At 42.6% G+C, this 17,590-nt stretch overlaps 1 protein-coding gene across 1 annotated transcript; it reads right to left on the minus strand.

Annotated features, from left to right (window-relative positions):
* Positions 1-7,369: 7,369 nt before the first annotated feature.
* On the minus strand, positions 7,370-8,689 carry LOC113311475. The gene has a single exon (XM_026560308.1). The coding sequence runs from the start codon at positions 8,687-8,689 to the stop codon at positions 7,370-7,372; it is 1,320 nt and encodes a 439-aa protein (XP_026416093.1).
* Between the last annotated feature and the right edge of the window lie 8,901 nt (positions 8,690-17,590).

Below are 17,590 nucleotides of genomic sequence, written 5' to 3' on the forward strand. Positions count from 1 at the left end.
GTTAATCCCAATGGCGAGGGATCTATAAAGCGTGCTAAACTGGATGGAGGCGGCCCTTCGTTGGTTGACCCTTTAAAAAAACAAGCCAAACTGTCTGACCCGCTGTTTCCAGGGACCCTGAATTTTTCTTTCCGACGGTGGTGGATACCGCTGATGCTGGTGTGGACACTGCTACTTACAAGCGGGTTCATGGTTTTTGGGTGCCCTCTGCCTTGGATGCCACTTATAGGGACATTCTGGAGCGCGGTGGTGGTCATGGTTAAGGAGGGTTTGCTTGACATGAAAATTTTGTGTTACATGAATAAGAATTTTGTCGAGGTAGCTGACCAGCTCACGCGTGTAAAGGACGGCCATGTTGGTGCGAGCGTGTTGCAGGGATGGGAAGCTACTATTCTGCTTCTCTCTCTTTTTGTTTTTTATGCTCGGGGAAAACCGGTATGCGTGTTTCTTTTGGGATCAGCCTGTGTATATGTAGTGCCTTTTGTGCATTGTTATTTTGTAGGTGGGTGTGAGGCGCGTCCTCCCGTTATTGTATCTTCCTGTGCTTCATGAAATTTTGTCGTTCCTTCGAGAGCTTGGCAGTATGTTCGTAGTTGTTTTGTGGTAAGCGTTTATCTTCCGATTGCTTCAAGGCGAGTTCTTAGACAGGTAGTTGTAGTCCCCCTATCTTCTAGTAATGTTTCATCGCCCAGCCGATGTCTTCCTTTTAGCCGTTAATGGTCATTGGAAAAATTGGGTGCGCTTTCGCATTCTGTAGCCCTCTTCTTCTCTTTCTTTCTCTCGCCCTCTCTTTTTTTTTTTTTTTCATTTTCTCTTCTTTCTTCTCTCTTCTTTTCTTTTTTCTCTTCTTTTTTTAGCCGATCGGGTGCACTCTCGCATCCTTAGCATCTTATAATCGTTAGTCAGCCGGCTGCATTTTCAGGGCGTGTAGTGTTTAATAGTCGCTAGCCAACCGGGTGCGTTTCCTCATCCCGTAGCTTTTAATAGTCGTTGGCCGACCGGGTGCACTTTCACATCCCGTTGCCTCTGATAGTTGTTGGTCGATCGGGTGTACGTTCACATCCCGCAGCCTCTTATGATTGTTAGCGGATCGGGTGAGTTTTCTCATCCCGTAGCCTTTTAATAATCGTTAGCCTATCAGGTGCATTTTCATGACCTGTGGCCTTTTAGTGGTTACGATGTTTCGCCGTTCTTTCTTCGCAACAACTTTATTAATCAAATTCTTTAAATCCCTAAGTCATATAAGTCCCCACATCGCACGGTGAAAATACTCACTTTTGGGTGAGCATCACCGCCCCCTTGAAAATTCTCTATTCCACATTTCCTCAAATTCTATGAATGTAACAGTGAATAGCGGTTTTTAATTAAAAAACAGTTTCACGGAAACAAAAAAACGGATAAAGAAACGGTCTTTATGGAAACTCAAAAAAAAAAGAAAATTGCTCTTTATTCTCCTATCGAATTTTTTTCTTCTTCTTTCGGTTGGGGTTATTCCTTTTGAGTTTCATTGTACAGGGAATATCAGTTACGATTTTTCATTTTTACGGTTTTATATTGTTGGTTAAAGAATTTGGGGAGATCCCTGACCAGGTTTTCATTAATGGCGGTAGTGAAGGTTGCAGGTAGGGTTTAAAGTTTGGTTTTTAGGGTTTAAAGCTTAGGGAAAATTTGGTTCAATTTAATGGTTTTGAATCATCGATACCTGATTAATATTCACTCACGTTTCTCTATCTTTCTATTTGTGTCTCTTACTTTTTCCGGGAACCCTACACAACCAAAAATTCATAACCCTAAGTTTATGCTTATTTGGCTCTCGCCCGCACTCTCTCTTAATAAGAGCCAAATGACATCTATCATTATCAATTTATCATATAATTTTTGTAGATGTGGAAAACCCTACAACTACGTTCGAAGATAAGCATACACACTCCTAATGAAGTAAACAAATAAGAGAAGCACAAGAACACAAGATATATGTGGTTCGATATGATTGCCTACGTCCACCGGGGTAAAGGGATGATCTTATTACTTGATTCAAGGTTACGAAGGACGTCTCTTCTTATAAACTCTCAAGTCTCACTCTTAAGCTCTTGGTGTTCTCTCTTCCCTCACTCATTACTTTCCTTCTAGCTCTCTACATGGCTCTATATTTATAACTACAAGTGATGATACATCCAAGTTATAGTGTAAGTCGCGACGTATCTTCCTTGATGTCCTTCTAGGGTAGCAGGCGATGTCTTTTACGAGATGTAGGGCTAGGCCTGGTGATATCTTCTCCCGACATCCATTCATCCGATGTGGATCAGTTAGTGAGTATGGACGATATCGCCCTTGATATTCTTAGCTGAGTCTTACTTTGACCAGATTCTTCTTATCTGCTCAACTACTTCGTCAATGCATTTATTGCTCTTGTACTCGATGGTTGTCTCTTCTCTCACCTCCGACCTTTACACGTATTGTCTGCACGGGTTCCCTTGGTGTCTCTTTTCTCGCGCCTAGGCCAGGTAGAATGATTTGGTGCTTCACGCCTCATCTGTTGTCGATGCCCCCACTACCTAGGATTGTTCCACCTGGATCTGTGGATTATTTACACCTACATTTATGCCCATTCTTTCACTCGTGTGATCGACACGAGGGGAATAAACTGCTTCGCCTTCCACGTCCGCTTCCATGCCGTGTTTCACGCCATGTTGTTCCCCACTACACTCGTCTTTATGACCTGTTTACCCTCTTCGCCGGTTACAATTTTTGGGACTATAAATTCAAGCCTTAAACCCTTGGATTTTCACTTTTACTTTCTCCGAAAATTTACACTCTCTCTCATTCGTTTCTTCTTCCAACTGCTGCTATGATATTCCTTTATCTTCTGATTCTCTGAAAGTTTCAATCATCCTTTGATCCTTCCATTACTTTCCCCTTGCTGCTGTTGCGATTTTTGCTGCTTGTTATCTTCTTCGGTTCGAAGTTTCTTCCCAACAGTTTTTCCATGGCTTCTTCGACTCCCTCCATGACAGAAAAGAGGTGTGTTAGCTATACCTTTTCTGAGGATGATGGTGTTCCCGTTGATTCTTTCTTTATTGTTGAAATCCCTTCACACCATGATCATCATGCCCTTAACTCTATCCTCTCTGATGGTTCTCCTTCATTTGTATGTAGGAATGACAAGAAAGTTGCCAAAGACTTGACTGATGAACAGTTCATCAAGCAGTTGAAGAGTGATTTTGATCTTCATGGTTACGACATCAGACTCTTGTCGGGCCAAAGGAGCATTTTGAAGAGAAGTGATGTTGTGAATTTCCCTCACTCGGCCGAGGCGACCGTCGTCACCAAAGGTCAATTGGAGATCGGGATACGTTTCCCTCTGTACAACCCTAGCCGTCCATTCATGTATGAGGCTCTTTCAAATCTTCGTCCTCATCGTGCCTTAGATCAGTGGAATGGTAATACTTTTCGTCTCATAAACGAGTGGGAGAGACGAAGTCGGGTCAGTTGCACTCCTACGGCCTGGACAACCTATGATCCGTCTGAAGCAGGCGACTATGCCCCTGCCAGTTTTGCTGCCAATTATCGGAGTGGGACTTCCACTAATGGTGACCTTGCCGGTTTTGCTGCTAATCCTGACCGTAATAAGACTATCCATAATGGTTTCAAGAAGCTTCTCCTGGATGAGGACCCTGAGGGGAAGACGACTAACAAGCATGCCCGACATACCAGTGATGTGGCTTGGGACCGAGTTCCGCTTGCTATCTACGGTCCTCTTCTTAATGGCCAATTTCCACCTCCAGACGAGTCCTACCCGTTCTGGGTAGTCAATGTTGATCGAGTAAGTCTCTTCGTCTGTTTTAACTTTGTCAGCCCGGGTATGCAGATGTGCCATGTTTTGATTCATTGCTGTTTTGCAGTCTCAGTTTCAAAGTAGTCAGTTTAAAGCTTCGGTTTCTAAGAAGAGGGATATGGGTCCTAACACAGGAGTCGAGGGAGAGGAAAGGAAGGTAACAAATATATTGCTCTTCCTACAGTACATGTACTTTCTCCTATTTGTTTCCTTGAATGGATCTAACGAAGACTCATGTGCAGAAATCGAAAGCTGATGGGAGAGATGTGGACAATGCTCCGGCGATTAAGGGTGAGGACCCCGACGAGCGGCTTCCCTTCTCTCATTTTCTGAGGAAGTTGTCTCAGAAATCTTCTGGTGTTTCTTCTACCGTTGTAGGTGGTAAGCCTAGTGGAGGGGGAAAAGAATCGAAGGTCGATGAATCTGCCCCAGGGGAAGTTATGCCGCAGCAGTCTGTTAGTAGAAGTGTCACTCTTGCCGATGGTGTTGTTCTCCTTATTTCTGATTGTGAGGATGATGGCGATCTTTTTGAAGAGGAGGATAGTACTGGTGGTGTGGGCGACAAAGAGGATGAGTCTGGTGCTGGTGAAGAAAATGTTACCCCTGAGGGTAGGTTGTTGGAAAAGGTATCTCCTGTTATTCATGACCCTAGCTCGGGTGGGGCTACCTTCTTTACTATATGGGATCCGATGTGCAATTCTCTCGGGGCTCTCACTTCCCGACTTTGCATCATTTTCTGATGATCAGATGATCAGTGTTGTATCTTTATACTCTACCGTTCTGAGGGGAAATTTTGATCAAATGGTGAGTTGTATTTCTTTATTCATACATTTATAACGTGGAGTGGTTGTTGACGTTCATAGTTTTTTCAGGTTGCCAATAAGGAGTTGTTGGAGGCTTCTCTTCGGCGAAAAGAACTAGCAGAGAAGGAGAGTCTTCGTCTCCAATTAAAGCAAGAGTAGGACCGATCCCGAGAGTTAGAGAAAAGATTGGTCGAGACCTAAGGTATTTGTTTAGAACTTAAGTAGCTATGATTGATTTCGTAGTGCCAATATCCTGAACTTAGTATTATCTTGTTAGCCGAGATGTCTAGTATAGATGCCGATGCAGCTTCTGAATATCGTTTGTTAAAGAGAAAACTGGATATTGAGCTGAGCCATGTTGAGAATCTCCGCCAAAGAATCGTTAACAAGGATGAAAAATTGATCGCCAAGAAACCGAGCTTGAGGAGCTCCGAGCCAAGCTATACCGCTATGAGAACTTCGAATATGTGCCCAAGGAGATAGATAATATGCGAGCGAGTCTTTCCCTTGCTCAAGGTGTTGCCGCCGATAGGGCTCTGTTGGTCGATAATTTGGAGGGCCAGTGTGAACGTTTAAGGCGTCAGAACGTGGATTTGCATGCTGATCGTCAGCGCATTTTAGAGGAAAGATACGTTGTTGATAGGTCCAATCAGGAATTAGAAGGGTTCGGGCTCAGTTGTTAGGCCTGCAGAAGGCACATGATCGACAGAAGGCCGATTGGAGTGATCATAAGAAATATTGCCCCAAAAATGAGTTTAATGAACAACGTTATCATGAGTTAACCTCCGAGATTTCATCCCTTGAGTGTAGTCTACTTAAGTCCGAGGAGATCGTTAAAGTAGTTTTTCCTTTGCTAGAAGGTGTTGTAGCCCATATTGTGTTGTGTTTGCTCGTGTTTTGTTGCTATGATGTTGGTGCCCCTGTTACTAATCGTCTTTCTTATTTGTAGTTGAACAAGGAAAAGTGAAGTCGTTGGAGGAGGAAGCTGCTCGGCTAAAGGCGAGAGAGACCCAGCTACTCGGGCAGGTAGCTATTGCCGAGGCAGCATCTCTTCAATTGACTCAGGATCTTGCGGCCGAGAAAGAGAAGTTCAATTGAGCTTATCTTCAAGGTCAAAGAAGGTGTGAAGGCAGTCATGGATAAGAAGCGAGCCGATACTGCTACTAAGAAGGCTGGTTCGGGATCAGTTCCGCCAAAGGCCTGAGTAGATCTTTTGTAGTGCTGCGCCACTATTATGCTCCTTATGTTGGGCTGTAAATCGTTTGAACATCCTTATTTTCTCTAACATTTTCTTTTTAAGGGGTGCTGCGTCGCCAACCAGTTTGTTTACTGAACTTCTGACATTTTCATGCTTGTTGTTACGATTATCTTTCGTTGTTTTTTCAAGGCATGTCGACGTTTTCCTGCATGAAAGTGGTTGAACTAGTTAGTATAAAGTCCATTTATGTCGAACACAATCAACAGGGAGGGTCATCGGGCCCAATGGCATGTCCCGATTGAGGTATCTCATCACCTCCATTTAGATCTAGTGGTAGGTTATTCGGTCATTCCTAGGTTTTATTGGCTAGATACCCCAAGAAGTTATCAATTAACTAGATTGGGAAAGTGATTTCGTCCACTTGCGATGGGAGCAATGTTGTATGCTCGACTATCGGGTACTCATGCCCCGATAATCGTCCACTGGTTTCCAACCACCAGGGCCCTTAGACTACCTCGGCACTTGCACACTGCCATTTCCCCGAGTTCGAATAGCCCGTCGAGTGTAAGAAACCTCGGCACTTGCACACTGCCATCGCCCCGAGTACGAATGTCCATTCGAGTGTAAGTCACCTCGGCACTTGCACACTGTCGTCGCCCCGAGTATGAATGACTATCAGACGCAATTGTCACATTCCCTACCCCACGTGGATTTTTAAGGAAATAAATGACAGAATATCATACCTGTTGATACACCTGTCATGGGTGGTATAGCTTCAGATGTTGGGTGTTCCACGGTCTCGGCTCGGGTGTTCCATCTGGTTTCAATATCTTATACACTCCTTCGCCGACTTTTTCCACTATAGTATAGGGTTCGCCCCATCTTGCCGCCAACTTCCCACCCTTCTTATCACGTTCGTAACTGGGTAGCTCCTTCAATACCAATTGTCCAGGTTGAAATTCTCTTGGTCGAACCCGTTTGTTGTATTCACGTTGTAACCTCCTTTGGTAGTTCTCCATATTTTGTAGGGCCATTTCTCTAGTTTCTTCTAAATCATCCAGCTTAGCCAAAATGAGGTCTGCCGAGATGTTCCTTCTCCACGCCTGAGTCCTTGTAGTAGGTATCATTGCCTCAGTTGGGAGGAAAGCTTCGGTCCCATATGTTAGAATGAAGGGTGATAATCCGGTTGCGTCCCTGCGGGTGGTCCTATATGCCCATAGGAAATTGTAGAGCTCCTCGCACCAGTCTCCATATTCTCTATCCAACTTTTTCTTTAGGTTGTCGGCTATGGTTTTGTTTGTAATCTCAGCTTGCCCATTACTTTGTGGGTAAATAGGCATAGCCTTGATTTTGCGGATGTTATAGGTGTTAAATAACATGTCAATGTTCTTTGTTTGGAGTTGTTGTCCATTTTCCGAGACAATTTCCGTCGGCACGCCAAAACGACAGATAATGTGCTCCCAAATGAAGCGAAAGACGTCTTTATCTCGAATGTGCCTTAGTGGTTCCGCTTCCACCCATTTGGTGAAGTAGTCAGTATCCACGATCAAGTATTTTCTCTGCCCCCGACCCGACGTGTAGGGGCCCCACGATATCGATCCCCCACTTGGCAAAGGGACAGGGGCTTATTACTAAGTTCAAAGTTACTGCAGGTGCATGTATCTTTTTTCCAAATTTTTGGAATTCATCGCAGGCTAATTCTATGTGTTTTGCGTCGTCATTCATGTATGGCCAGAAATAACCCATGGTCTTAGCTCGGGCTGCCAGGCTTCGACCCGAGCTGTGATTGCCCGCAGCCCCATAATGCAATTCATTCAAGATTGAGTGTCCTTCTTCTTTTCTTAGGCACCTGAATAATGGTCCTAGGTAGGATTTCCTATACAGAACGCCGTCTCGTAATTCGTATGCCGCCTCTTTGCTTTTAACTTTACTGATCTCGGGTCGTCCCTTAGGGAATTCTCCCGTCTCCAAATATTGATGAATGGGTTTGCGCCAATCGTCGTTCTCGTATTTATCAGCTGTAGTTACTGCTACATATGCTTTTGTGTCTACTGGCTCAGGGAAAGATGGCATCATGATTCTCATGACTCTGATGCCTTCAATGCTTGAGTCTGTTAGCATGGAGGCGATATACGCCAGTGCATCCGAATGTCGATTGTCTTTCCTACAAATATGTCGCAATTTGATGTTTGGTATCTGGCCGATATAGAATTGGGCGAGCTCCCAATACTTCTGCAATACTGGATCATGTATAGCATACTGCCCAGTGATCTGCCTAATGACCAACTGGGAGTCGCTGGTCAGTCTCACGTCGTGGATCCCCATTTCTACTATCATTCGTAAAGCATGTATCACGGCCTCGTACTCCGTGACATTGTTTGTTGCCTTAAACTCCATCTTGAAAGAATGAACCATCTTTTTCCCCTTTGGTGTGGTGAAGACGAGCCCTAAGCCGGACCCATCTTTGTTGGACGACCCATCGACGAATGCTCCCCATCGCGTCGAGCTGCAAGTTTCAAGGAGGTCGGAGGGGTCTTCTCGGTCTTCTTCCATGCCTGGTATATCGTCAACTCCTTCCTCATCGTCTAAAGGGAAATCTTCCAGGAAGTCGGCCACTGCTTGTGCCTTTACTGTTATTCTCATCTCATAGAAGATATCGAACTGCTTGATTTGAGCACTCCACTTAGAAATCCGTCCTGGCCTCGCTGCATTGTTGAGCACTGACTCTATAGAAGACTTCATAAGCACTCGAATTCTGTGGGTCTGGAAATATGTTCGAAGTTTTTGTGTTGCAAATACGAAGGCTAGTATTAACTGCTCAATTCTAGTGTAATTTTTCTCTGCCGGGTTCATGGTTTTGCTTATGATGTACACAGGCTTCTCCTCGGTCCCCAAATTCTTGGATAAAATTGCGTTTATGGCATAAACTGTCGCCCTGAGATACAGGTTAAGCACTTCATCGGGCTCGGGTCATTGCAAAACTGGTAGGCTTGCGAGATGTTGCTTAATCTTTTGGAAGCCATCCTCACATTCCTCGCTCCATTTGAGTTTTTTTCTTTTCTTTAATGTCCCGAAGAAATCTTTACATTAATCTGAGGATCGTGAGATGAATCGTCCTAGTGCCGCAAAGTTTCCGTTTAGCCGTTGTACATCTTTGATCGTCACCGGGGACGGCATTTCCAACACAGCCCTAATCTTCTCTGGATCGGATTATATACCTTTATTAGTGATTATGTATCCCAGAAACTTACTCGAGGTAACCCAAAAGGTGCATTTGGCCGGGTTTACTCGCATCTTATATTTTCTCATGGTTCGAAATATTTCCCTAAGATCATCAACGGTTGGTGGAGGACATGTTTGAGGAAGACATTTTGGTATAGCAATATAGCCCTCTAGGTGTGAAGAAAGACGTATGTTCTTGATCCTATGGATCTAGGGGAATTTGATTATATCCCGAGTACACGTCCATCAGTGTTATCACCTTGTACCCAACTGTGGACTCTACCAATTGATCGATGCTGGGGAGGGGAAAACTATTCTTCGGGCAGGCCTTATTCAAGTCGCTGAAGTCGATACATATTCTGACCCCTCCATTCCTTTTAGGGACTATCACCATATTAGATATCCACTGGGGGTATTGAGCCTTCCGAATGATCCCCACTATCAGTAGCTTTTTTAACTCGGCCTCTACTGTTGCCTGCAACTCGGGCGCAATCCTCCGTATTTTTTGTCGGATCGGTTTGAATTTAGGATCTATTCTTAAGTGGTGTGAGAATACTTCTAGGTCGATTCCCTCCATATCATGCATATACCAGGAGAACACATCCAGGTGTTCCTTTAATAAGGTTATTAGTTGTTATGTTTGTTCGTCTGATAGTAAGGTCCCAATTCTTAATATCTTAGGTTCCTCCTCGGTCCCTAAGTTGATTTGTCGGGTAGCCTCTAAGGCTGAGAAGTTAGGTTTTGATTCCTCGGCCTCCTTTGATTGCTACAAAATTTCTTGCTCGCATGTTTCATAGGTCGCAATGGCTTGCGAGAGTACCTTCTCTAACTCCTCCGCTGCTTTAGCCTCTTTAGCTTTGTTCTTTTCTCGGCGATGTCTTGACTGCCTTTCCTCATTTTGTTGAATATCCAGCTGCATATATTGTCTTTCAGCCTGTGGATCGCCCAGTACTTCCACAACCCCTCGGTAAGATGGGAACCTTAACTTCTGATGGTATGCTGATGCCACACCTTTGATACCCGCGATCCAAGGTCTTCCAATGATAGCCTCATAGGGCGATACGACATCCACTACACAAAAGGTGGTAAGTGTGTCCAAGTATCCTTGTTCGTTCGAGACTCTAAGAGTGACCTCCCCCTTTGGCACTGTCACTGTACCGTTTAAGCCGTAGATCCGATAAGTTAAAGGGATCAGAACGTCATCTGATAGCTCCATCCTCTTGAAGGTGTCGTAAAATAGGACCTCGACTAATCTTCCACTGTCCATCAGTATCCTTTTCACCCCCACTCCTCGATGAGTAAGGTAACTACTAAGGGATCTCCATGTGCTTGGCCATTCGATGGGACGTCCTCGGCCGAGAAGGTGATCGGCTGCATCATCCAGGGTTCCATAGGCAAAGTTCTGACTACACTAAGGATATCTTTTCTTGCCCGATCCCTCTTGCAGATTCTAGAAGTGATACTGCCCCCTAAGTCGAATCTTTGGGTCGCCGAGTGTGAAATGGTGTTGCAGGTGAACTGAGTCCCTCAGTCGATCCTCATTTGATGCACGGGAGCATCGGGCTGTTGGGTCGATGTCGGCGCTGTCTTAACAAAATGTCGTAAATAGCCATCTCGGATCAAATGTTGAACAATGTCTTTTACCTCCCGGCAGTTGTTAGTCGAGTGGCCTCGGTACTGGTGGTAATGGAAAAACTCGGGATGGTTTCTTGTCTCGTCAAACTGGATTCCCCTTGTCTTTGGGTATATGATGTCGTTTCTCTTTTCTACTTCCTTGAATATTTCCTCTAATGGTGCATTCAGAGGCGTGTACTTCCTTGGTTCATGACAAGGTTTCTTTCCTTTCTCAACCCATTCCTTCTTGCCCGAGCCTTGATGTGGTGCCATCGGCCTTTTCTCTGATCGTTTTGGGTCTTCTCGAGGAACAGGTTCCACCGACGCACTGGCTTCTTGTACTCCTCTGTCATGCGCTCCCTCTTGTATCTACTCTAAGGCGATGTAATACTCTTGCATCTTCCTCATCTCCCTTAAGTTTTGCGGTTTCTCAGTATACATAGCTATGCAAATAGGGTCGGATTTTGCTAATGAATTTTCGAATCCGATAATCTGTTGGTCTACTGGTACTTTTCCGATATCGGTGCACAACTTCCTCCATCTGTCCGTTAGAGATCTTAAACGTTCCCTGAACCTTCGTGCCAGTGTGAACCGTTTTTTCACCCTTGGGCGAGAAATGTTGTTATGCATGTATGTTTCGAGAAATGTTTCCACTAGGACGCCATAATTTCCAATGGACTTATCGGGCAAAGTATAAAACCAGTTCTTCGCCTCGCATTCTAGGCTAGATAGGGAAAACTTACACATAACCACGTCATATTTCTTCCATTGTACTAGGGACATGATGTACATCTTGATGTGCTCTCCTGCGTCGCCGGTGCCGTCAAACCTGGATGGGAAGGTTGGAAGTGTGCATTTTGGGGGGAACGGTGCTCGTTCAAGTTCCTTGGTGAAAAGAGTTTTATGTTCTTCGCTAATCACCTCTGCCAACTTGTCGTCCTCGCCGTCTCCCGCCAATTTCTTGCCTCCGTCGCCGCCTCAGATCTCCCATTGTGCACTTCTTCGTCGGTTGAAGAATTTTCGGGTGGACCATACCCGCTTCTCGTCCGGTTGGGGTCCGGTGCATGTCCTCGGGTCAAGGGCGGTGTTTGAGTTCGTCCTTATCGGGTGTGGCTGCTGGAAGCTCCTCGGCTCGATGACCCTCGTGACTCAGATCTTTGATTTCGAAGTTGATAGTTTTCATGCTCCAACGCCAGGTTCCTTCTCTGTAATTTCCTCATCATATCCTCCTGTCCCCTCTGATTGGCCAGAATTGCCAGCAGTGTCGGGTCGGTGCTCTCGTGACTGGAATGACCATTTCCTTGGTTCCCTACCGTATTGGGTGGTTTAACTGGTGGTGCCACAGGAGGAGCTACGGGGGGAGCGGTTGAAATTGGTGGGATGTCTCGGGTGGTGTTACCCAATTCTAGGTTACTCGCCTAAGCCTCTCGCCTTTTTATTCCAAAGCCCACTGATACTCTGCACGTTGCCGAGATCGTCTACGGTCCTCTCATATTATTCGTGCTTACTCGTCTTACTTTGTGTCCGATGCAGTCATTCCGTCTATTATCTCCCCTCGTCTCATTTGACTCGGGTCATTTCTTAGTTCTCTCGGGGTGAGTTCATCGTCTTGGCCTAAGTCGACTTCCTCATTAACAGTTGTCATGCCTCCACCTGGTGCCCATGACTCTTCTTGTTGATGTTGTTGACTGTTTTGTCGAGAGTCCGTTACTCCCTCCTGCGCGCTAGTTCCTGTTACCGTTCGATTCCTCAGAATCCTGACCGTCCCGGAAGTACTTGCCATCGTCTCGGGTCTAATTGATACTCTTCGGCTCGCCCTTCCCTACCTACGTCAGAAAAGTAGCCATCACCTCACTTTGGACTGTTTTTGAAAAAGTTAAGGATGAAGTACAGCAACTCTGAATTTCAAAAAAAGAAAAAGTTCAACCAAGTACGATTCCTTTTTGCTTCATCTTGCTGAACTCAGCAAAAAAGGTCGTTTTGACAAATAAGACAATCTTTAGAAATGTTGTTTTGTTATGTCTCTTTCGTTACTTTTATTATGCAATAATCATCATTTGTCCCAACATTCTTTTTTCCAGAAATCATTAATTATCTGTACGTTCGGTCGGAAAGTTTCTTTCTTGACTAAGATTTATGGTGATGACCTCCGCCAATCGATCTGTCGGTGTCTCACCAGCACAAGTTGTCCTAATGAGTTTTCTCTTCCTTTTGGCTTTGTGATGATGTCGTAGGGCTCTTGTGACAGGTTTAAGATGAGACTGTTTTCAAAGTACTTATCGCACCCTTTCTATCCATAGCTTTTGGAAAACCCTAACTCAACGATTTCGAGCTGATTTTACTGCTGCTACTGTTGTGATTAAGTTACCCACGACCAGCGGGGTGGTGTTTTTTCTAGCTTCTACCAAACATAAAAGACAGTCCTTTTGGGATTTTCAAATCCTTCTGATCACTCGTTCAGTCACAAAAGAAAACACAATCGATCAAAACTTAAACCGGACTTCTTATCAGAACTATTTGACGTAAAGAGAAAGTTTTCAAAAGCATACCTCACAAGCTTGTTTTACAAGAGAATCTTGTAAGATAAAATACATTTTTAATAAATATGCAACGAAAAATCTTGTTTTACAAGAGCACAACAGCTCTGATTGTTGACACGAGTCTAAATCAGAACTTTGCAAACTCGACGAAAATTAAATGAAAACGAAAGTAACACACCGAGTTTCGAAAAGGAAAGAAAAAAAAGAAAAAAGCTTTAAAAGACTATTCCATCAACTCATATTTCTCAACCATAAGAGTCTTTCACTTAGCGTCAACTAACATCGAAGGATGTATTTAGGAGCTTGTGAATCTCTCTTTAATGGCTTCGATGCAAGGTATCAAAAGATGTTACACGCTCTCCTTAGTCGGCGCCAGAATGTAGATGTGGAAAACCCTACAACTACATCCGAAGATAAGCATACACACTCCTAATGAAGTAAACAAATAAGAGAAGCACAAAAACACAAGATATACGTGGTTCGGTATGATTACCTACTTCCACGGGGGTAAAGGGATGATCTTATTACTTGATTCAAGGTTACGAAGGACGTCTCTTCTTACAAACTCTCAAGTCTCACTCTTAATCTCTTGGTGTTCTCTCTTCCCTCACTCATTACTTGCCCTCTAACTCTACATGGCTCTATGTTTATAACTACAAGTGATGATACATCCAAGTTACAGTGTAAGTCGCGACGTATCTTCCTTGATGTCCCTATCGGGTAGCAGGCGATGTCTTTAACGAGATGTAGGGCTAGGCCTGGTGATATCTTCTCCCGACATCCATTCATCCGATGTCGATCAGTTAGTGAGTATGGACGATATCGCCCTTGATATTCTTAGCTGGGTCTTACTTTGACCAGATTCTTCTTATCTGCTCAACTACTTCGTCAATGCATTTATTGCTCTTGTACTCGATGGTTGTCTCTTCTCTCACTTCCGACCTTTACACGTATTGTCTGCACGGGTTCCCTTGGTGTCTCTTTTCTCGCGCCTAGGCCAGGTAGAATGATTTGGTGCTTCACGCCTCATCTGCTGTCGATGCCCCCACTACCTAGGATTCCTCCACCTGGATATGTGGATTATTTACACCTACAATTTTAATTGGTTGATTGTTTTTCTTATCAGAGTTTGATAGTAATCAAAATGTGCGTTCAGTTCAATTCTTAACATACAAGTAATCCAACAGCAAAACCCCCTAATTTTACTTTCAGATCGAACTATGATTAAGACAATCCATCCTCCCATCCTAGGGGAGGAACTATCTAATCCTCCTGCAGATGGCATTAAAAATCACAGTGATCATCTCGTCGCACTCCAACAGCAAGGTAAACCCACAATCGATTTTTACAGCTAGAGTAGAAAAAAAAGTAATTTTAGATTGATCTCCAATATTTCTTATTTTTAAGGTCATGAAACTGTATCAGAGGAATAATGGAGTCCTATGAAGCTCATTAAGATCTATTAAGGTACATTACTATTGTGCAATTCATTGAAATGGGACAAGGACACATTGAGAAATAAAGAGAGTTGACAAGATATTTTAATGCATACCTTCGTTGGTCTAGATTCTGTGTCCTGCTTGAAGGGTTCCCATATTAGTTTGGTTTTATTACAGTTCAGTTTTTGGATACTTGTTCTCCCTCTACATGTGCAGGTTAGCAATGGAAATAATGCTCATATTTGATCTTTTTGTTTTTATGGCTATCAGTTAAGCTGCAATCAACCGACATAGTGAAAGAGGAGCGTTCTCATGTGCACGACTACATATGATGCTATGGGCTTCATGTGAGGTGGATAGGAGATATTCGCACTGGATCGATTCAACTGAATTTGTAATCAACCTAACTGTATCCAAATTGGGGCTCTTTTATTTTTGTTTACAGGTAACAAACAAGGAAAGGAGAAAGAAAATCCTAAAATCATACGAAGACTGACCCATTAATTATGAATCAGGTAAACTCTATTTAGCTGTAATTCTTTCATTTCATGTATATATGTGGTCTGTTCTACCATTGCATGTGTGTGGTCACTTAGGTTATACATTTTCTATAGTATTAGCTTATACGAGTCTTGATTTTGTTTGGAGCAGTGATGTCCCACACCATTTTGCGAGTGGCTATTCCGCTCAAGCGGTTTCTTTACCGTTAGATCATGCTAAAACCCACATCTAACAGCCTTGAACCTTTTAGAAAAATGATGGGTCCTATCCTGAAAGTGGTGGGCCCCTTCCTGAATGCGAATCCAACCGTTAATTTGATCATCTAACGGTCCAGAAGCCGTTTGAGCGGGATATCTACCCGCAAAACGGCGCCGAATAGCATTAGTCTTTTGTTCGTACCATTTTTCTAATCACTATCCACCTCCATAATGTTCTAACATCTAATCATCTTATTTATCTTCATCCTTTTCTTCGTTATATTAACATGCTCTCTTATATAATTTTGTAATATTTTACATTTACAGGCCTCTCAAACTTGACATCTTCGAATCTTAAAAGAAGACATCTGTTATGGCAATGCTTCCACTCTTGAGATATTGTCATGATTTATAAGTTGTAACTGATGTTATCTCCATTGTTATTCTAGGGAATAACAATTTAATGTCAATTATGATTATTATTAATATTCTAACCAGGTTAATTTTAATTTTAAGCTATTAATTTTGTTTTTAGTTGGTTCACTATTGTTTTTAAATTAGCCATACACTTTTTTAGAAAGTGATTTACAGTCGCATTAGTAAGGCTTCTGCTGCTATTAATCACTGCCTTTCATTTCAAGTTAGCCAAATAAGTGTTGGTGTTGTCAGTCGTGAAAGTAAGGCTTCTCCTTCTATTTAACGTTGCCTCTCATTTCATCCAACTTTATGTACAACTTACATGTATGATGCACCGGTGTCTATGTAGTTGGCTAAATGGATGAACTTTTTGTTGGCTGATTGTACGAACTTTTAAAACTAAATTCATCCTAAAATGGCATTTTTGTTTGCTAATTGTATAAAATTTTAAAGTAAATCATTTGTTGTTGAATCCAGGTATAGAAAGGAATCTAGACCAAAGAACAAGGCGAAACAAGAAACAGTTTTGAAACAATCGCATCAATTCGACCAAACAGAAATGATCCCTCATGTGTCGTCCAACTCTCTTAGCAGCAAATGTCAGGTACTTTGAGTATCTTTTTAAGTGAATGAGAACTTATTTCCTCCATACTTTAAGATCATTATCAATGTTTTTAGTAATACCCCTTTGACATTCTTTAGGGATTCACTTATACTTTCCTCCTGCTTTCACTTTCTCCATTAAAATAAATATGTTTTTAATCCTCATTTTTGAAGGATTTCAGATCGTTTTCTTAGACCTTCATTATTTATTTACCCTTAAGATTGCTCATCTCAGAATTTGACCTGAATCTAATTAAGGGACTAGCGAACTAATCTTTCGTTTTTATGTCTTGAATTTGCTGTCTGTACCAATCTATGATGTTAGGGTTTGTTTCCATTATTCCGGTTCCAATCATAAAATTTGTATTCTTCGTCTAATAGTTTAGACAATTTCGAAAAGAATGTTTCATTTACATAGTTGATGTTCTTGACCCAAAGGAAGAAACAAAATTAAGAATCTTTGCAATCCTACCAACAATCATTAGCTTAGTTAAAGTTATATGGTTGGGGTTTAAATGGCTTCGGACTCCTTGATGTTTGGTAGGCTAAGAAAATGAAAGAAAAGTGGTGTGATCACATTTCCATTAGGAAACAAGAAACTGGAAAAGAAAAACGGATAAGGAAGATGGGGAATACAATGAAATCTCCAGAGAATAGAACACTAAAGAGTGATATTGACATGCTTTCTGCTCTTGCTGATACTTTTTTGTTTTTTGTTTTGTGTTTCGTTTCAGTCAAGACATGCTCGAGGCCTTGCAGCGCACACTTGAGGGGAGCCAGATTTGTGTTGCTTATTAGAAAAAAAGGCCAAGGGTTAATTTTGGTTTCACTTATTCTTTTTGTTTATTAGTATGGACGTTTCCACTCTTTGGTACTACGATACAAATAGTGAATTTTCAGTATTGACTAGGTATATATTAATTAATAAGTACATTAGTTATTGTTTTTGTTAATTAATAGTGAATTTCATTTTTTTTTATCAGCTCATATTCATGAACTTTTAAATAGGTAGTTTGACGGAGTTTGGAAGGGTTGGATTTGTTAGTCATGACTCACGAAAACAAAGAATGAAATTTAGAGGTGTCTTCCTTCTTATAGGACAAAAGCACCATATTTTCGAACACTGTCTTTATTGAACCAAGATAAAGAAAAATACTAAATCAAAAATGTTAAGCGACGAGGCGAAGCCGAGCCATACCAAATCGAAAATCCTCAGCATGC

The sequence above is a fragment of the Papaver somniferum genome, chromosome 9 (assembly GCF_003573695.1).
Source record: "Papaver somniferum cultivar HN1 chromosome 9, ASM357369v1, whole genome shotgun sequence".
NCBI lineage: Eukaryota > Viridiplantae > Streptophyta > Magnoliopsida > Ranunculales > Papaveraceae > Papaver > Papaver somniferum.

Coding starts and splice junctions, on each gene's coding strand:
- LOC113311475 (XM_026560308.1), bottom strand. CDS start 8,689: ATGAACCCGGCAGAGAAAAATTACACTAGAATTGAGCAGTTAATACTA.